This window comes from Balaenoptera physalus (genome assembly GCF_965194825.1).
Source record: "Balaenoptera physalus genome assembly, chromosome: 4".
NCBI classification, from domain to species: domain Eukaryota; kingdom Metazoa; phylum Chordata; class Mammalia; order Artiodactyla; family Balaenopteridae; genus Balaenoptera; species Balaenoptera physalus.
In genome coordinates this window covers 138,174,426-138,195,505 of record NC_138891.1, presented here as the reverse complement: position 1 = coordinate 138,195,505, position 21,080 = coordinate 138,174,426, and the positions used below count along the sequence as shown (strand labels likewise).

Below are 21,080 nucleotides of genomic sequence, written 5' to 3'. Positions count from 1 at the left end.
CTGACAAAGAATATATATAAAACTGAATCACTCTGCTGTACACCTGAAACTAATAGAACATTGTGAATCAACTATACTTCAATTAAAAACACACACACACACACACACACACACACACAACACAATGTTCTGAGGAACTCTCTAATTTTCCAGCTGTCTCTGTCCGACTTTAAACAACCCCACAGTGAAAGCAGTAGATTCGGGAGCAATGTGCTCTCCTAGCCCTTATTTTGTTGGAAATTATTTCTTCAGAGTCGTATGCCTGTTCATTTATGCAGCCGGACCATTTCCAAGGACTTAAGCACCACAGGCCATAGCTACAACTAAGCCCCCATCTCATTTCAGAAACCAACATACCAGCCTCCCTCCTTGGTAGACACATGGTGACTATTTCTGGGGCTAGAACATGGGGGCCACAGAGCTGGATCTGCAAGGGGTTTTACAACTGAGTGTGCTATTCTGTGTTCTCTCCTCCTAGCCTCAGAATGACCCATCCCAGGAGGAAGCAATAAGAATGGAACCCATTTTTTTTTTCTGTGGCTGGCTACCCCATTCTCATCACTTTTGACACTTCTTCTTTGGCATTTTGTCTCACTAGGGGATTTTGGCCGAGTTGGGATACCATAGTCCAAAGCAGACAAGAGACCCATTGGTCAGCATACTGGTTGGTCTCATTGGGCCATGAGAGGGAGTTACATGGCCAGGGCCCCTGGAACAAGTTCTTCTGTGTCTTCCTAGCACACATGGCAATTGTAAGTTAAGGAGTCATTTGTGTGAAGACATGTTCCACACCCTCACTGAACAGCCACGCCACAACTGTTCTAACAGGGAGCTTAAAACAGCGGGGACCACGTTAATACGTGCTAGATGTTGGGACTGTCCAGAGAAAACTCTTGTCTCCAAATGGAGCCAGGTCAGCAAGACGGACCTGCCTCATCCGTCTAGACCAAGGCTTCTTAACTGACTCGTGCTGTGGCACAAAACCTGCAGATCCCCACTCAGAATAACGTTTCTGAGAGCATAAAATATATGAGATTACAAAGGGGATCAGCTGTATTGAAAAGCATCGAAATATTCAAACAAGTGGTGCTGTGGTTATAAATGTGCTACTTTATTAACACATTAAATAACAAGATCCTGCAGCACACTCACAGCTCCTGAAATTTCAAAGTAGTGGTGAGCATAACCGATATGTTTAAATACCTGAAACAACCATAAGATGAAATGAAAATATCTGTGAATTTTGTTGTAGGCAAAGCCACAGGTCCTTGTGACAGTAAGATGGTTTACTGTCTACAATCTACGAGCAAAGGAAATGCTAGATTTCACCTAGAGGGAATAAAGATGTAATTTTCCCCATGCAATTTCATGGCCCCCCTGAGTTTTATCCTCAGACGCTCTGGTTAAGAAGCCCAGGTCTAGACCTGTGTCGCTGGCATTCTAAACCAAGAGCACCTTGGGGTGGAAGCCTTGGACCACTCTTCTCTGTCTCCTACCGTGCCCCTCTCACAGTCCCTGGCACATGAAAGGGGATCAGTAGTTGCTTGAAAGGACAGAAGCATAAAAACAAATCCCCACTTGGTGGACCCCGCGTGTTTGCTGGAGAGGCCTGGCTGGGCATCATGGGAAACTAAGCCCTAGGGTCACAGCAAAGAGCATCGTGCAGCGTTCATTCTGGTTTCTTTTCGTCTGGAGGAAATACCTTGGAGCAGGTGATGGTGAAGAGGCTGGTGGGCTGCCAGGACAGCAGTCATCTCATCGTGATCGGAAGGATGGATGTACTCGTAAATGCTGTTGCCCGTGAGCTCCACCTGCCGCGGAAAGGAAGGGAGGGGTCAGGAATCTTCTCTAGGACTTCGGGGAGGTGGAGAGGTGAAGGTGTCAGGTGTATTATAGGTACGCACCTGCCAGGGAGAGACAGGACCTTGATCTCTGCGCACAACCCACACCTTACCCTCACGCAGAAATGTTTGCCTTTTCTCAGTCAGCACCCAACTGTCTCCCAACAAGGCCAGCGGGGTCCCGAGCAGGAGTGAAGGCTGGAAAAGGTGCACCATGGAGCGGGGGACCCTCCTGGCCTGGGGAGCATCCTTCACACGGGAGGCGGCTTAAATCAGACCGGAGCCAGCCCCATCCTTCACCTGCTGCCTGTGGGGACTGGTGGCCAGGAGACCAGTGGCCACGTCCAGAGCAGGGTCCCTGCGACAGCTCGTGCGCACGGAGGCTGAGCAGGGGAGCCTCGGGGGCACCCTGTGCTCGAGGAAGACTCGCCCCCAGCAAGGTCCTTTCTTTCGGACCCTGCTGGGCCTTTCACGTGGGCAGAAACCTGTCTGTGGCCTTCCTGGTCCAGGGTGACTGTGCTAGCCCCACGGCTCCCGCCCTTGGGTGCGGCTGGGTGGCTGAGTGACCTCTGGGAGGCTGCGGGCCACTCCAGAGAGCCACATGACCTTGGGGCTGCTCCGCCGACATTCGGACACCACCTACTTCCAGACACACCCCACAGAGGACAGCACGCAGGCCTAGAGGCCATGTCCCTGTTGGACTGGACCCTGCTTTGCGGTCACGAGCGTTTCCAGGAAAGCACCATAGTTACGATCTTTCCACAGAGGTCCCCGGAGACTCAGGTCCTAACCTTGAGAATTTTTGATTGTTCTCCCAAACACAAGTGTCATGATAGGGGATGACAGAGATTCTCAGGACCTGGGCCCCTCACCCATCGGAAGATGGGCAGTGGCATAGAATGTTCCAGAAACTACCACCAACGGTGCAGCCTTCTGAGCAGTGGGGGGGGTGGGGGGTGGGGGTGGATCCTCTTTCAGAGATCAACAGTGCAGACAAGGACGGTGAGTCAGCGCACCTAGAGTACTGGGGGTGGGGGGCCAGTGATGGTACTCCTACTACAGCCAGTGGGAGCCCCGCAGCCCAGTTCAGGAAGATGCCGAGAGCCTGAGGAACTACCTTGGCGTGGCCCAGAGCCTTGGGTGGGTCTGGGGACTTTCTCAGCCCCGCCCCCAGGGGACAGGGCGAGATCAGAGAGCAAAGCCAGGCTTGTCCCAATCACCCCCTCGTTATTTTTAAGTGTGTCTTGTCGCCTGTTTTTTTGGCTGCTCTCAATCGGAGCAGAGACTCAATCCTCGGTAAAGGGGCAGCCCTGACGGCGCCACCTCACACAGCAGGGCAGCCCCAGCCTGGCCGTTTAATGGAGAGGTTGTCCCAGGAGCCACCGTTCCAAATCAGCGTCAAGGCCATAATCTCTTTACTTGGGACCAGGGGGCCGCAGAGAGGTGAAGTCAGTCCCACTCCGCCCAGCCACTTCTCCCAATGTGTTAAGATGTGTGAGTTGCCTTTTAATTCAGAACAAGTTATGTTTCTGGCCTGCTAAGTAATCTTGTCCCTAAAACAGGTTTCACAGTTCTATTTTCTGCATTATTCATGGAATGTTTTTCCCAATATTATACAGAGCAACGGAGAGAATCCTCTTACAGAAATGTTCCCTCTCCACCTCCCCAGCCTGGCACTTTGCTAATGACCCAAATGGATATTTGTCTATGTAAAAAGTTACTACAGGATTTCATTAAAAATAAAAGAATAAAAACGAAATATCCTTCTTTTAAGTCAGTCCTGTTAATCCTTAAAAAGTTTAAATAAATCAGCAACACTCAAGTCAGCCATTTGGGACGGGACAATCTCCTTTTTCCTGAGGGCAGCCCTAGAGATGCTGTCCGGTGGACAGTGATAGAGGCTAATAAATAAAGGAGTTATTGTTTAAATTGATTCACAATTTCAATGTTTCATTTTAAAAACGAAAAAATAAAAAATAGAATTTTTGTGTGTGTTGGCCTATCATTTCTCCCTTACCCAGGTTTTTAGAGAAAAATGACAATTCTGGTTTGCTCCAAGTTCTCTTTGAGAAAAAAGTAACTGATGTCTTTTTAGAGAAACATCTTTGTACATTTGCAAAAAGACTTGCATCTGGGCTCATAGGGATTCGATTTGCGTTTTAATCCCAAAGTAGCTTCATCTGTTTCCAAAGATCCCATTCTCATCACATGCCTTTGGAGAGTGAGAAGAGTGAAGGTCCATGAATTAAAAGCCTTGATTTTCTGAATACTCGGGTGAGTGATAAACTTCTAAGGCTGTCTAGCAAGTAAAGTAGGCTTCAAATAACGGAAATGTTTTAAAGACAAATTTTGGAATGATAAAACAGTGGTGACCTTGACTTAAAATTACGGTTGACATGGTGTTTCCTGTATTGACATATCTATTCGTGCTTTTGAATGTTGAAAGAAATGTGACTACCTCACCAAAAAAAAAAAAAAAAAAAAAAAAAAAAATTATGGTTGTTGCTATAAAACTCCCCAGCTCTCATACAACAACCTTATTAAAACAGACCTTCAATGTGATATTTTAGTATTTGTAAAACCCAGCTAACTACAAAATGAATTGCTTTTACTAAGAGCTTTTTTATGTTTTGCTGAATAGCTTTTCTTCCTGCCAAGAAAACTACATATGATAAATACAGCACTAAATGGATATATTCTGGGTCAGAAGGGGAAACTCACCCAGTACTCTGGAAACACACATTGCTCTACTTTGGGTGTTTTGCTGACTATGGTAAATTAAGCATTTAAAGAAAAGATGGTTTGGGTTTCAGGGTTCAAGTTATGTCAACAAACATTAAACGCTGTTCTTTCTCTTTATTTCAAAAGTGAAAGGATTAGGTCTTATGGCCCCAAACAACACCATGGTTATTTTTACAGTTGTGCTTCCGGCCACACTCAAATATTACATTTTCCTTTATGTATCTCGTGAACAGCTATTTCATACATATCTATATTATGTGAGAATGTATACTAGTTACCTAGATGTTATATACCATATGCAACTTCAGTAAGGACATTTGAACCACAAGGATAGTTTAAAATGTTTGAAGAAATACATAGCAGGTATGCAGGGCTTTTTTCCTTCTTCAAATATAAGTTAATTACATTAACCAAAAAACCATGAAACTAAATCATTTAATAAACTTGGTGGATAAAAAGTGCTTCCCCAACTCTACGTCTTGCAAGTAGATGTGTGTCTATATGGATTATTTTGTATTATGAATGTGCGCATACACCAAATAGAATTTTCTAGCAGAAGGCTGACTCTTTTCCCAACTTGCACTATGGGCTGAGGAGACAATTAGCATTTTGTGGTTCTCCCTGTCATGTTTTGGTACCAAAGTCTGACAGCCAGGATTGCTGCATTTACTAATTTAAAGGCAAAAATAAATTAATAAACTCTGCCATATGAAGTAGACTTCTTATTCCAATACACGCTTTTAAAAAAGTTCAATAAAAGGCTCTGAATTGGGATGGGCTTATAACACATAAAGAATCATTTTTATTTTCTCAAATAGTTCAGAAAGTTATTTAGATAGTGCAGATTAAAAAAAAAACACCAGTTTGCTATGAATTATCACACAATTATGGCAAACCTAGGAGCTTATGCTCCCTAGGAGCTGCTAACATAGAGTTTAACCCCGAATTAATATGAAAGATGTCATTACTTAGAGATATTGTTATAGAGAATAATTGAAAGTTCTTGGAACACAGAAGGGCATTACGTAAATATAAGCTATTACTGCCCTTATTCATCAGAAAACCTGTTTAAAAGGTTACTCTGACTAGTGGGTACAATTTTATTAACACTGTTATCCCTGGTGATTAAAAAAAATCTTGAAGCCTATTTTAATTAAAGTTTTCATGTTTGATGTGTTTGTCTGACTTATACTACTACTAGTAAAAATAATCTAAAAGGTGCAAAAAAATTTTTTAAACAGAAGTTGGGTATTTGACATTCTTTTCAATACCTTATTTTACTATTTAAGAAGACAGAAAAAAATACACATTGTGATTCTGCCTAGATTTCCTTCTGCAGAGTTAATTGGGAATAGGAGGCAGATTTGAGGGAAAAGTTTGTTGTTGCTTATTTAAACAGTTCACCATGAAACACTCCCCAGACATCAGCGTGAAAGTGTTTTTGTAGCTGGAGACTGATACTGAGATAGTCTCGCCAGGAGATCAGAAAAAAATTAGTCGTCCTACACGGACAGTCAGTTTGACTTATTTTAAATTGACTCTTCTGGCAACATACAGACAAAAGGCATCTTCACAATTTTTTGGGAAAATTCAAAATTATGATATACAAAGTTTTATGTCTGCATTAGCACCAAAAGGAAATATAATTTAAATTCCAATTCTGCTTAAATTTCCTTTCTTGGTCATTTGTAGAGACATGGATGGATCTAGAGACTGTCACACAGAGTGAAGTAAGTCAGAAAGAGAAAAACAAATATCGTATATTAACGCATATATGTGGAACCTAGAAAAATGGTACAGATGAACTGGTTTGCAGGGCAGAAAGTGAGACACAGATGTAGAGAACAAACCTATGGACACCAAGGGGGGAAAGTGGCAGGGGGATGGGGGTGGTGGTGGGATGAATTGGGAGATTGGCATTGACATGTATACACTAATATGTATAAGATAGGTAACTAATAAGAACCTGCTGTATAAAAAAATTAATTAAATAAAATTCAAAAATCCAAAGAAAAAAAATTTCCTTTCGTGGCGTTTATCATGAACAGGAGGTATATTTGTTACCTATCCAATGTTTTGGTCATTCTTGATTACTGTGTTCAAAAACAATCATTTTTATTTCCCACGTGAAAAGAGAAAAATGACAGAGAGCGAAAGAGAGATGTAGAATGCCAGACTGAGCAGCCTGACAGAATGAAGTGGAAGGTCCTGGTATGTGCACAGTGCCTTATGATGTGCCAGAACATTCCCCATGACTAATTATCCCTAATATGTGCCCACCAAAGGATGCTATCTGAAGCAACTTTCGTGCTATTTGAAGTACAGTTCTAATGAAACTTATAATGCCTGGCTTTTGTGTAGCTCCCTATAGTTTATAAATCACATGGGCCCTTGGTATGTTTCTCACCATGATCCTGAAAGAGTAGTAGAGCGGGCATTATTTTCTTAATTAAGTTATGGTTCAGAGAGGTCAATTGCCTGCCCTTATCAGACAATGAAAACCATACAACTAAATGCATTTCCCTTTTTGCTTTGACTGCTAGGGAGCTCAGATCTAAATTTGATATTCAGTAAAGGTGACTCTATCGATTTTAAAGTATGTTTGACCAGTCATTTTTAAAGTATGTGAAATGTTTTGTCTTGTTTGTGACATTATTATAAGACTTATCAAAGGTTTTATAAGTTACAATTTTAAAAGTTAAGGAATCTGATCAAGGGCACTCAGCCACAGATCAAGTCAGGAGTAGAAACCAGGCTGGGTCTAACTAAAGGGCCTTAAATAATTCTAAATATTCAGAGAATAATGAGGTGGAAATTCAGAGAATAATAACTCTGGAAAATATAAAAAGAGAAAATTTCATATTTCCAATAGTATTTCCCATTCTACAAGTACACTAATCCCATGAGTCACATAGGTGAAAGAGACAAGCTTTAATAAATCTCATCTGGGAGACCTGGTATCATAAAAGAAGAGACGAGGAAGAGAACAGAAAACGCCAAACAATTTTAATATGGGATTCGCTTTAGAAGACTTTTCAGAAGAAAACACACAGGCGCAGAAACCCACTTGGACATGGATAAGGATATATACATCCATTGGAAAAGAAGGTTGTAAACAAATGGAAAGTTTAAAAAACATCTTGGCAGAAAAAGAAGAGGAATACACCAGATGCAGGTTTCCAAACTGGTAATTTTGTTTTTCAATGAGAAAGCCCAAGCCACGTTAATTGGCATGTTTTATTTTGGCTTAACTACAGGAGGAGGCTGGTGCAGTACAGATTATTCATGTGCCTCCTGGGAGCCCATTTCCTGGATCTAATTAATTCTAGTGTGTCTTCAGTTGTAATGAAAAAAAGCACTCTGATAATTCACAACGTAAAGAAACATTTAGCCCCTGTATGTATAAAACAGTGTGACTCTTAGAATCATGACCCATGCTTGTTAAATCAGAAATGCGAATGGCAACAACCAGTAGATTCTCCCGCCATCCAGACTGGCCACAGCCCAGACAAGCAGCCGAGTCCTCTACCAAACCCTTGGCTTGACGGGATAGAGAAAACAGTGCACCTCTCTCCTCGAGGGAATGAACCCCTTTTTAGAGGACAGTTCCAGAAAAATCGGTAATATTTAAATGTTCTAAGGAAACCAGGACCTTGCTGTGCAAAACAGTAGTAAACTGAGTTTTATGAGTTTCTATCACAAGCATATAAAATGCTTTACTGAAACGACCACTGAACTGGAAAAACTCAGGAAAAATTACCCTGAATTCCATGTGAACACTCATAAATCTACCCCCCCCCCTTTTCTCTCTCCCCAAAGCACATTCTGCATAAAATCCATGTTCTACATCAGCTTGCCTCTCTTTCATAGCAACTCACAATACCACGTGCAGACCATCAAGCGTGGACTGAAAAATCTCCCTTTGTGAAGCTCTTGTTAGCGGCAGAGAACTTTACTGTACAAGGAGAGTCCAGGCTATTGGACAAGGCTGACTGTTGCAAAGACATTATGAGGCATTAGCCCCAAAGGAAAAAGAAAGTAGAAAAGTGAAACATAACACGGAGAAGAAAAGCCCCGCGGGCCGGCCGAAAAAGACGATTTTGTAATTTTGGATTACGTTCAGGCATGAAAGTAGACACTAGAACAGACTCATTTTCAAGTTGGGTAAGGCTGTCAAGATCCGCCAACGCTTAACTTATTATCTTGGTTGTACATAAAATTAGACAATACCCACCTGGGACAAGCCTAAATGTACAGAAGCTGTTTCCGAAATATACATGATTTTGCCGTCAGATGCTACCACAAAAACAAATCCATCCAAAGTCTGTAAAATAAAAAGCATCAGGGTAAGAGATAATAGACATTAGAGTTAAATCTGATCATTGTAATGGCACTGGGATGGAGAAATGTATAAAGTATTATAACAACGTATATTGTTAAATGCAGAAACGGTGCCCCGGGGCCATGGGAAGGACTATAGGTTTAGTTCCCCAGCCAGGCTCTCAAATGCTTTTAAAGGACTTTAAAAACAGTCTTACATCTACATCACAAAAATCATGCAAAACATTTGAGAATTCTTATCATGCTCAGTTTAAACGTAGTAGCTTTATTGTTAGGGTTATTTTAGCACTTAGCACAAATCCGGAGTTCTATGGTACTTAGAGGAAAAGCTACCACTGTATAGACCATTTCATGTCATAATTGGCAGCCGTTTATACCACTAGAACATATGCTTTATTTGCCACAATTTTCTAGTTATCCCTAAGTACCATTTGAATAATAAATTCTGAACATTACCACTCCCCAGAAAATAAAATACCTGGTTATTTTTAACAGACTATGTCTACAAAATTAATTATTTAGAATCTTCAAGAGATCAGACAACCTTTGCAAAATTCAAGGAGAAAAAGTATCAATTTCTGAAAAATTAAAGCTACCTAAATGATATTCTGATTTTGCCTAACTTGGCTAGCCCTCAAAAAAATAAAGTAAAATTATAAGAGGTAGTTAAGTCAAATAAAGGGTAATGATTATATTTATGCGTGGCAAGGATAAAAAGACTAAATTATTTTTGAAAAAGGAAACTGCATTTTATTTACTCATTCATATTTTAGATCCAGAACCAAAGAAAAGCAATAAAGTTGGTGAAAGGCCCATACAACCCACAACACTGCCCCCATAAAAAATATTCCAAATTAATTTCTGGCCACAAATTCTATTTTTACAGCATGTAATTGAAACCAGATTACCTTTGGTTTTTCTAAATCCGCCCCCTCTTTGGAGGGGGGCCTAAAAAGAATGTAGAAGTGAAACCTGAAAGATATCCTTACATTCTGCTGTCTCAAATACAGTTTTGCTGCAAAAACTTCTTTGCCAACTAAACTATCATTAGCTTTCCCTGTGCTGAGGTTGAAATCAACATCTTGATTATAAGCCCGACTTTCATGTTTCTAACTTAGCTACAAAATATTTCCCCAACTAAACTCCTTTTCAAAGATATAAACTATTCAGCAATTTCTGAAGTTATCCACGTTTTGGCACATTTTGCATTCTTGCTTAACTCCAAAATCATTAAAGAGATACATTTAATGAAATAGTATCGGACAGCCAGCCATATGAGTAAAAGAGAAAAAGTTATCAAAATTAAATTCTGAAAGTTGCCGGCGGTAGCTTAAAAAATAATACTTTTAATGGAAAATGTTGGTTATGCCTTCATAGCTGCAAACGACCTAATGCGCTTGCAAGTATATTAACTGCAAAGCCGCCCATCCACAGACACACTCCGGAATTAAATAAATGTACAGTGGAGAAACTTGGGGGCGTTGACTTTGCCGCCAGGTTTTCACTGGAGCTCCCTGGCACTTAGTTGTCTCTGATATTAGTGTCACTTATAATATGTAGGAGCACCAAACACTTAAAATACCGCGCACGGAGCTGCACCCGAGCTTGCGGGCAGAGCGCAGGGCGCGCGGGAAGGGCTCCAAGAGTACCATTTCCCGGCCGGCTCCCACACCACTAGCTTTATGTTGTAAAAGCCTCGGGTTTCAGATACATCCCGGGATCTTCTCTTCCCCAGCGCATGCATTTAAAAAAATAAATCACACTAGGGCATTTGGGGCAAAAGAGTTTTGAAAAGATCTGCTTTTTCGAAGCGCGGAGCCGACTTGCTGACCCAACACACAGAGTTCCGTAGCCAACTTTTTTTTTTTTCCCCCTTATAAAGAAAACACAAAATAGAAGGAGGAAATGCAAAATAGCTCTCGGTAGGCATTTTTCGGTGGCAGAGACAAATGACGGGAGGGGGAATGAATCGGGTCGTTGATGAGGCTCTGTAAAGGGCATTTGAAAGATTCCGAGACACGAGGCGTTTCTGTGCCCACCTAGCGCCAGCCGCGGACTTGGAAGTGGCCGGTCGTGCGCACGGTTACCCCACCCGAGCCCCAGACACCGCGAAGGAAATCCGAGGTCAGGGGCGGTTTAGTAACCGCGGACTGAATGGCTCCGGGCTGGGGCGCTAAGCGGCTGACACAAACCAAGCAAGGACTTCCTCCGTGAGCCAGGTGACCCCGGAGGTCGCACCATGTCGTGAGCTGGACCACTTGAGTTGAACAAGGCTCCACCACTTGCTGTGGAACCTCAGGCATATTGCTTAACCTTTCTGTGCCTCAACTTCTTGCTCTGAAAAAATGCAGTTAAAAATAGAACACACTCTAGGTGGCTGGTGAAGAGAGATGATATAGTAAGATTTAGAACAGCTTCTGGCCGGTAGCAAACTCTAGTAAATGTGAACTGCTAATACTCAATTATTGATGCTGTCTCTCCTCTATTGCAACCTCTCCAGACACACACAATCGTCAGACGCTTTAGGCTGCCTCCCTCTGACTCAGAGCAGCCGGATCACTCCTTCTTTGGCTCCGGCGCCTGGCACAGCGTCTGGCACAGAGCAAGAGCTCCATAAAAGTTTGCCGAAGGAAGTAAGGTTGGAGAGGACTTAACCACACCCAGGGGCGCCCTTCGGCCTAGGTCTCGTGGGCTAGAGAGTCCTGGGGCTGGGGCGGGGGAGAGGGTGCCAGGTGTGGGGTTGATGGGGGGCTGGCCTGAGGCTGCCGGGGTTTAGTGGGATCCACACGCAGTCCCGGCCCTCCGAGGGGAGTTGGGGGGAATTGGCCCGAAGTCCGATCGCTGCCTCGGGAGACCTCTGCAGCCTGGGGGCGGCCTGTGGATCCGCCCGGGGCTCCTTGAGGAGGGACCCCTGGAGACTGGGGCGGTGGGGTCGGAAGGGAGCCCCTACCCGGGCGCGGGCCAGGGCCGTTGGTGGCGGCGGCGCTTTTCACCCCGCGGCGGCCCTACTACCTGCAGCAGGTGCGATCCCAGCTCCTTGGCGACGCTGTCCAGGGGCCCCGCGCGGCTCGGCTGTCCCCACGCGTCTCCTAAACCTGGACGGGGAATAAAGCAAACCGGTAAACAGCAGCGCCCAGCCAGAGGCCTCAGCACCCGGCGCCCCGCCGGCCGTCGCCCCTTTGCCTTCGATTAAAAAGGAAAAGGCCAGAGGAGAAATTCCCGCCGAGGCCTTGGGTCCAAGCCGGCCAGGCCCACAGCTCTCTTGGGTCGCCCGCGTGCTCACGGCTCTGAAATTGCCGTTTTATTGGAAATGCCACAAAGTAATCTAATCTGCTTTGAAATCGGCCATCCTCGTAGCCAAACGGGGATATCGATTTGACCAGTAAATATTCCCCCAAGGGTCCTTCCTCTCTCCCTTCCCTGCGCCGCCGGCAGCCATGCACTTTCCCAAAGACAGAGAGGCCCGAATGTAAAGCCCTCGCCGTCCTGGAGGCAGCTTTTCCGGCATTAACACAACAAAACAAACAAACCAAAAAAAACCAAAACTTTTTCAACCCCCTGTAATCTCTCCCCTCCCCCGCCCCGGACTCTCCAGCCCTCACTGGGGCCCCAGGAGCGCCCACCCTCTTCCAATCCAAGAGCTACAGCCTGGGAAGGGGTTACCTGGGGGCTTCCAGAAGGCGAACTCCTAAGTCGCCGGCGGCGGGCTGGGTACGGGTCGAAGGCGGGGAGAGCCATGTGTATACTAGACGGTAACTGGGAGGTGTTTGTTGGCACATAATTGGGGTCTCGCAGCCCCTCCGCTTCTTAACTGTCCTTCCAAGGCCTCCGTTGCTCCCCACCACCTCCCCGAAGGCCACCAGTGTTGCAGAAGGCGCACCAGGGCCAAGGTAGCCCAGCTCGAGAGAACATCTCTCTCCTGCGCCCTCGGCTCAGCTGCCATGACCCCGGAGATCCCAGGCTTTGCCTGCACGCCCGGGAGGAAGCAGGAAAGCCGGGTAAGATTGCGGCGCTAAGCGCCAGCTGGGAGAACCCCAGCTGCTCCCTGGAGTCCTGCTGGCGGCCTGGCCCGAAACCCTCCAGCGAGCGCCGCGGGCCGGGCGCGAGGCCGCAAAGACCGGGCACCGCTGTCCTAGCAACGCCCCCCCCCCCAGCCCCGCGAAGAACGCCCCCCAGGCTCTAGGCCCCTCGCGCGCCTCCCACCAGGGCTGCGACCCTGCGGTGAGCTGTGGGTGGCGGGGGCGCGTCCGTCTCCCCTCCCGCCACAATTGCGGGTCTGACCGGTCCCCTGCGCGCTCCTCCCGGAAGTGTGCGACCAGGGGCCGGAGCGAATCCGAGGCCCATTCCCGAGACCGAAAAGCCCCTCCAAGCAGGCGGCGGCGAGTGGGTTTCCGGAGAGCGTCGCGCAGGCACCCTGGGTCTCCCCACTGTCCCTGGGCCGCCCGGGGCATCGCGGCTTCTGGAACCCTTGATCCTAGCGGGCGGAAAACGCACCCCGAGGGCCTGGGTGCCGCCCAGCCCAGAGCACCTCCAGGCCCAGGGCCCCCGCAGAGACTTTGGAGACCCTTCTTTCGGCAACTTCTATTACGCAACTAAGGAAGGGATGGCCTTTAATTCTCCTCCTGGGCTCTGGAATTAGGGGTTTATCCTGGTCTCCCCATAAGGAAGTGGCTAATTTCCACATATTCCGATCTCCCAAATATGATCGCAGCCCCGCACCCCCCGGACTCCAGCACGTGAACGGAGGTGTCTCTTTAACCCCAGGAAATCACTGCCCACCCCACTCTCACTCCCAAGGATGACCACAGTGACCATATTATAGGGCCATTGGCTCTCACGGTAGGTCCTTCCTCCCCAGCACCCAAGAGGCCGGCCTACTGGTGGTGGCGTTGACTCCATTTAACCAGAAATGGAAAGAACCAAAATTTTAAAGCCTCCGGGGCCTGAATGAAGAAAAAACATAATAAGGGCCCAGGAATTCTGATGTCCGAAAATGGACAAAGGTGCCTCTGTAACTGTCCTTTACCCTGCTCCTGGGCCCGACCCCTGGTTTGGGCCAAGCCACCTTTGCCCAGCTCTCTGTGGCCACCGCCTCCAGCCTTGGCTCCTGACAGGGCCTGGGGCTCAGTGACCTGGGGAAATCTGCACCATCTTCGGGAATGACCCCCCAAACCAAACTCCCCTGCCTGGGTCTCCCAAAAGCCTTGTCGAAAGCTCTGGCCTCACATGCAAACAGTGTGTTGGCTGCACAGGACAATTTTTCCGTATAATTCAAAGCCTGTTCTCTTATATCATTATAATTGTTCGTATTATTTCTTGATGCCTCCGCTTTGCCAGCGGAGATTTGGACCTGGCACACGAGGTGGGGCAGATGGTGGGGAGGCTCTCCTTAAGCATCCCTACCCCCATGCCACCTCACAGGGTGATAGTGCTGCCAGCTCTTCCAGCAGAAACCTCTGTGGGCGAGACTTTTTCCCTGGGCCCATAAAAATCTACTTTGGGCTGAATGCAGAGACTAAATAAGGTAAGGTTTGTAACAAAAAAAATCATCTTGTTACTATAAAGCCATACATACTCCTGAAAAAGTGAGGCACTAGGCCTGTGGCCCTTATCTAGACCTAACAAAGGGCTTTATTTGTTAGAAAAATGAGGGAAGGAGTGTAAGAAAAGACTGCGCTAAGCTCCTCCAAGGTTATCAGCCATTGGTGGTCTGTCTTGCCTGATTCTGGGAAATTCCCAGCCCACCCCATCCCAATGACTGCAGGGGAGCAAGGCGGGGGAGGTTCCAAACCTGGCCTGTGGTTTCCGGCCAGGGTTTGGGGTCCTGCTTGCCCTACATGTGTCAATAGGGGAATCCGATGGGCACTCCCTGCTACTGGGAATCCAGATGGCCAGGTCACTGGGGAGGGGGGTCAGCCACTAGGTCAGAGGGAAAGGGAGCCAAGTGTCCCCTTTTCCCCTCTGCCTCCAAGGGTTTGTGGGTGCTTGCACTTGTACCCACACTCTGCGAGCGGGCTGTTTGGTTTAAACCCCGTCAGGCCCTGCCCACCACAGAAGCTATCTAAATATGGTCCCTCCTCTCTGGGTGCGCAGTCAGTCAGTCAACAAACAGCTCTTGGGTGCCTGCTGTACCAGGTCCTCAGCCAGGTGCAGGTCACAGACCATAAACATCAAATCACACAAACGATCTGATTTCCCAGTAAAGGGGACACTGTGCAGGGGTTCCCTCACTGTGAGATAGGGTCACCCTCTCAGATGAGGGGGACACACGAGTTGAGACCTGAAGGAGGCAGTGAGGTTCGCTCCTTCCTCTGGACCTGGGAGCAGGACTCACTGTGGCCAGTGACCAATGGGTCCTGCCCCAGAGAAGGGTCTAGACTTGGATAAGAACTTCCAGGATGGACAGCGGTTCTCACACTTCCCCGAGGGCAACCTTGGGTATCTAAAATGGTGGCAATTCAGTCCTCTTCCGGCCTTGGAATGGTTCGCGGTCACTGGGTCCCTGAAAAGCCTGGCCCTTGCACCCTTTTAGAAACCAACAACTGCACAGCGGCCCAGAGGGGGTGTGAAGGGGGTGGTAGAGACACCCCGACAGGGTTTGGCTCCACCGGTCTGGGTGGGGGAAGGGAGGGGATTCCAGCCCGGCCTGCCTGGCCACGGGCCAATGTTGTACATGCACAGACCACAGACAACGGAAGCGCCCAGAGACCCGGTCGCCTGACGCTTAGACCTTGCAGGATGGGAGGGTGCCTCGGCCGAGCCCGCGCTCAGGAGCGCGTGTGGCCAGTGCCGCGGCGGCCAGGCTTCCAGTCCGCGCCCCGGAGCGCCCCGAGCCGGTCTTGGACGCTGGCCTCCGGGTGCTGAATCTGCGGCGCCCGCGCTCCACATCCTCGCTCCCAACTTCCAGGGCCCCCGCAACTCTGCAGTTCCCATCACCACTGCCGAGCTTCCCGCTCCGCCTCTGAACTTTCCCTCCTGGACCGGCGCACAGCCTGGCAAGCTTCCAAGTAGAGACGGGGAGAGGGTTGTAAAAACCCACTTTATTCTAAAAAATAAGTCTACTTAAAAAAAAAAAAAAACTACATTATTTCGGGCTGCGATAGGGAAAGGCCTCGGATCTGTGACTCCATGTCGGGTTAGGGCTAGTTTCTCCTCACCAAACCCTCTAAATCAAAGCGTTTCCATTCCCAACAACAATTTCTAGGACCGCCCCGACCCCAGCACCTCCCCTTGGCACTCAGGGGTGTGTGTTTGTGTGTGTGTGTGTGTGTGTGTGTGCGTGCGTGCGCGCGCATCGAGTGGGAAGGACTCTGCCTGAATCTAAACCCAGACAAATCCAGCCACTGGAATAATTCAGGCCTCCAACCCCATTTACTGTGCGTGTGACATGTTCACTTCTTTGGAGTAAAAGGTTGTGATGAGTGGTGCAGGCCCTGCCTCTCTCTCGCCCACACCTGTCTGGGATCTTGGTGGGGAGCGGGAGGAGGGGCTCTGTTCTCTTCCCACCATCAGCCTCAGCTTCCACCTCCACTCCTGAGCTGGGACCTGCAGCCAGTCCCTCCTCGAGCCCTTTCTGTACAAGTGCCCAGAGGCGAGGCCACCCTCTGCCCCACAGCTGAGCACAGGAACCCCAGCTCCTAGGAAGAGGCCTAACCCTGGTGATTGGCCGGGGAGCTCCCGCAGCTCTGACTCGTACCTCCTGAGGCCCAGCGTGGGTCACCAGATGGCGGAACTTGCCCTGCATCCTGCCCAGCGTGGTCACCATGCAGCTATGGCCGGAGAGCAGCAGACTTCTCCCACCCCGGGTGCTTCTGTGTTTCCAAAGTGCCCCCTCTCCAGAAGTGAAGGCCACGCTGCAAAGAGGGCAGGGAGACCCTGGGCCCCAGCGTTTCCCTGAGCCCTGTGAGTAGCAGGCCTTCCCAACCACATTAACTCACTAAGCTTTCAATTCCGAATCCATTGCCACAGCCAGCCTTGCTCTCCTGCCCTCTTCCCTGCCCTTCTTCCTTCCACTTCTCAGTTTGCAGTTAAAGGCGAGAAAACGGTGGAAACCCAGAAAACCGCTCATCTTCCAACTCCAGGCAGTGAGTCCCGGAGGTCCACCGAGTGGGGCGCGCCACCGTTAAGGTCGCATCTGGCCCAAGGAAGGCAGTGAGCTCACAGGAAGGACTGACTGGAGTAAGAACACAGTAGATTTCCACCTGCGCCCGCCTGCTTCCTCATACCCGATCCCCGGAACCCTGCACAGCGATGGAGGTGCTAATGGGCCCATTTTACAGACAAGGAGACAGAGGCCCAGCGGGGCAGCTTGACAGAGCCGAGCCTTGAACCGGCTGTCCGGCTTGCCAGCACCCCCAAGCTTGCGGACTGGCCTCCCCGCGGAGTGTCCGCCTGGCTCCAGTCGCCTCTCTGCCCCTGCCCTGGGGCTTCTCCGAGCTCCTCTTTCTCTCCTGCCTGGGGGTCTCGGGATGAAAGGAGCCGAGGCCAGCGGCCTCTCCTGCGCACAGAAGCACAGGGGACACAGCGGCCTTGCCGCCTGCCCTGCCCTCGCGGGGGACCTTGGGAAAGGCCCGCCCCTCTCAGGCCTCAGTTTCCTCAAATACTGAGGGTTAGCCTGGCGATTCCTGTGGTTCCTTCGGACTGTGCTCTTCATTTTCTAACTCCCAAAGTCCTAACTTGGCTTCTAGATTCTTCTTCACCCAGGGATCCGGCTTGGCTATCAAACAGCGAGGCCACGCTGGGCACATCGGGTCCGCTCGGTATCTTTCCGTTCGCTGCCGAGAGCCGGAGCAGGTCCGGGAGTTCCCGCCGCGGCGCAGGACCGGGTTGGCCGCTAAAACCTCCCCGACGCCCGCGTCCGGACCCTCGCAGCTCCGCCAGGCCCCGTCCGCCTCCCGCACCGCCTCCCTGGCGCAGTGTCCCGAGAACAGGTTAAATCAGTTTCGGATGCTGCTTCCGCGCTCCCACCCTTCGTCCTTCAGAGCCACAGGAGGGGCGAACGAGTCATTTTGCGTAATTGAGGCCTTTCTAAACTCTTCTTTTTCTCTGCCCCAGGCACCCAACTCCTCTACTCTCCAGTCGCAGACTGACTTGAGGGGGAAAGTCTGCAGGCCCCAGGCCTCCGGACGCGCAGGGAGGCGTCCGGAGGCTGCTGGCCCACCGTGCAGGCGAGCGCCCCTGCTCCCTGCTTCAGCGCTGCAGGAGCCGCTGCGGTCTAGATCACCGCCTGCTCCCCATTTTGGATGAATCTGGACCCCTTAGGTTCAGGACTATTTCCAAAACTCTAGGGCCACATAATTCTCCCCCGACCCCTCCTGGAGTTCCAATCTCGATGGTCACCCCCAGGAGACGCCCAGGCCGCCCCTCAACTAGACCACTAGGAACAAAGCACAGGGGCCTGGTGCTCAGGGGCCAGACCACAGCCAGCCCATCCCTGCAACCTGCTCAGGGCCAAGCAAGTCTGGGTCCCAAGGCCTGCAGCCTCGCTTCGCAGCACTGGAACCTACAGACCCAGTTTAATATTTGCAGGAGCATATACACACCACTTCCCAATTTTTAGTCGCTTTCCTGGAAATCCCCAAACAACAAGTGGCTAGCAATTAGCCCCTTTCTCCAGGCCTCAATTTCTGGCTTACTTGAAATCATTTATTCTTCTGGTCATTTCTTTGTAATTTGTATTTCCAGTGGGGTGGGAGGGGGACAGGAGAGAAGGCTTATGTCCTGTCTGGGCTCCACACCTGCTTTGCAGCATGTGGATTAAGAAACGGTTCACCCGAGCAAACCAGTTACCATCCCTCCTCCCAGGGTTGGAAGGAGACTCGGCTCTTATAAAACCCAATTCTCCTTTAATTTTCACTGAAAACTTCAGCAGGGGAGGAATCATCTCTACTTCGGTGGAGGGCCCACAAATAGCGTCCACTGGGCCGCAGCTCCCAGCAGAACGGGCAGGAGTGGGAGGGGGGCACCTCGGTTGATCGGGGTTGGAAAGGAAAAGAACTTTCCCTTCTAAGAGCTCTGGGCTGTGGCAGTCAGGTCACAGGCTCCTGCTCCAGGGAGGAAAGTGCCCGCCTGACCGCACAGCGCAGCTGGAAGGCTCCGGTGAGGACAGGCCACCGCTTCTGGCCCCCTCGGCTCCCTGTCCCGTGGCGCTCGGCTCCCCAGCCAGCACACTGAAGAGCTGGAGGTCACGCTGGGGGACAGGCCCTAGGATCTCCACCTGGGAGGTGGTGTAAAGGGCAGTTTATGACCCAGAGACGATTACAAATAACAGACTTAGGGGCGCCCATCGTAAAGAGGTCGAGTTTACTGACTTTAGGTCGATTGCCTGGCCTGGAACTGCCTTAATGGAGGCGCCCTGCGCTGGAGAGACACCTGTCGCGGCTCTGCAGCGACCCTCCCCGTGCCCTGTGGCTAAAGTTGTCTCCCTAGTCATGCACTGGCTTCTGATGCTCCAGAGGCTGCCACAGCTCTAGTGGCTCCTCGGCCTTCAGGTTGGGGGGTGTCCATCGGGTGCTGGAGCAGAGCGTCTCAGACAAGCGTCCTAATCCCTTCCGCCAGGCCGCAGCCAACATGGCTGGGGACAGAGACATTGGAAGGTGGTCGGTTCAGAACCACTGGGACACCAAAAGGGATGCCGTGGTGATCAGGCCTCCTCCAGCCCTGCTGCTCAGAGGTGCCCGCCTGGCAGCTACTGTCACCCACAGGCTGTGTGCTGGGAGGGAATGCCCACCCAGTGTGCCACCACTTCACACCACTGAGAGCCTGCTAGGCCCGTGGGTCCTGGCGACCCTTGCCCACCACGGCACCTGCCCCTTCGGGCTTATAATCCAATCTAGAAAACAAGACTATGCTCAGGCCCGCCTGCCATTTCCGAATTAACCGCCTCCCTTTCTCCCCTGCCCCATCTCGGCTCACCTGTTTGAGCAGTCTCTCCCACCCTGACCTCCAGAGCCCCAGCCCCAAGAACGGCGAGCAGAGAAGAGACCACCTGAGAGGCCCGAGTCTGAGGCCCAAGTCCCTGCAAGTGCTCTGCTGGGAGCTGGGGCCTGCAGGGCCTGGGTCTCCCGGTGTACTCCACTCTCTCCCAGGGACCAGCAAGACGCTTCACTTCCGGCCCCGGGGGGCACTGTGCTTCGCCTCCACGGAAAGAAAGTAGGAAGGCAAAAATAAAAGGGGGAGTTAAAGAAATGAAGAAAGTAAGGAAGGAAAGAAGAAAGACCAGATTGGACTAGTACGCTCATGGAACGATCCCTGGTTCGCCCCCTCTACCCCCCAGCCCTGGGCCAGAAGATGGCCTGGTCTCTCTGTCACCAGGGCCCTGGCCCCTCTCTCCAGGAGGACCCGAAGTTCCCGGAGCGACCTCCCCAAGATGTTTTGGCACCGTCCGGAAGGCTCAGGCAGCCCCTCCGGGCCAGCTCTGGCTCCCCGCTTGGGTCCCCTAGCGCTCCCGGCCGCCCACCTGCGGCCTCACCTTCGGGAAAGACAGCGCGCATCTTCAGGTAGCTCGTGGTGAGTCGGATGATGGACGCCTTGTCCAGCTGCGAGGTGATGGCCGATGGCAGCGGGAGCAGCTTGGCCAGCTCATAAAACTCGCCATTTTCCTTCTCCCTCCTGGTCTTGGCCGCATTCTTGGACTTCTCCTTCATCGCGCCTCGGCTCCGGGCATATTAGACCCGGCCGTGCTCCAGGCCCGCGGAGCTCCGCTCTGGCTGCAGCGGCGGCGATGGGGAAGGGGGCCCCGCAGACCAGGTGAGCGTGGGGCGCCGGCCGCGGGCAGGTGCGTGGGGCCGACCAGGGGCACCAAGACGCCTCTCTGCAGCCGTGGGCCGGGAGCTCGGCGCAACCCGGGGGCGCCGCCCCGCGCTCCTCCCGCCACCGCCCCGGGCGCAGCCTCCTCCGGGCCGGACTGTTCCGCGGCGACCAGAGCCCTGGCTTCCCGCTCGCTTCGGCTCGCTCTTCCTTTCTCCCTCTTGTCTCCCCTGCCTCGGCTTTCCTTAGGGGTGGAGAGCGGCCGGCGAGGAGGCGGCGGTGCGGTTTAGTCCTTGACCGGGTGTTCGTACCCGCTGCCGCGAGGCCCCTCCGGGCTGGAGGACGGCACGGGCGGCTGCGGCTGCGGAGCCATGGAGCGGGAGGGGAGCGGACGCGGCTGGGGCCCGG

General features: G+C 50.6%; 1 protein-coding gene across 2 annotated transcripts in view; it reads right to left on the bottom strand.

The window, feature by feature from the left end:
* Positions 1 to 20,678, bottom strand: part of SIM2 (SIM bHLH transcription factor 2) — a 46,376-nt gene extending 25,698 nt beyond the window's left edge. For both annotated transcript variants that reach the window (XM_082458786.1, XM_082458787.1), the window contains exons 1-4: positions 20,395 to 20,678; positions 11,937 to 12,019; positions 8,818 to 8,907; positions 1,703 to 1,811 (exon numbers count right to left, since the gene is read on the bottom strand). In XM_082458786.1, coding sequence (XP_082314912.1) covers positions 1,703 to 1,811; positions 8,818 to 8,907; positions 11,937 to 12,019; positions 20,395 to 20,569 — 457 coding nt within the window. In that variant the 5' untranslated portion in view covers positions 20,570 to 20,678. The remainder of the gene's footprint in view (positions 1 to 1,702; positions 1,812 to 8,817; positions 8,908 to 11,936; positions 12,020 to 20,394) is intronic.
* Between the last annotated feature and the right edge of the window lie 402 nt (positions 20,679 to 21,080).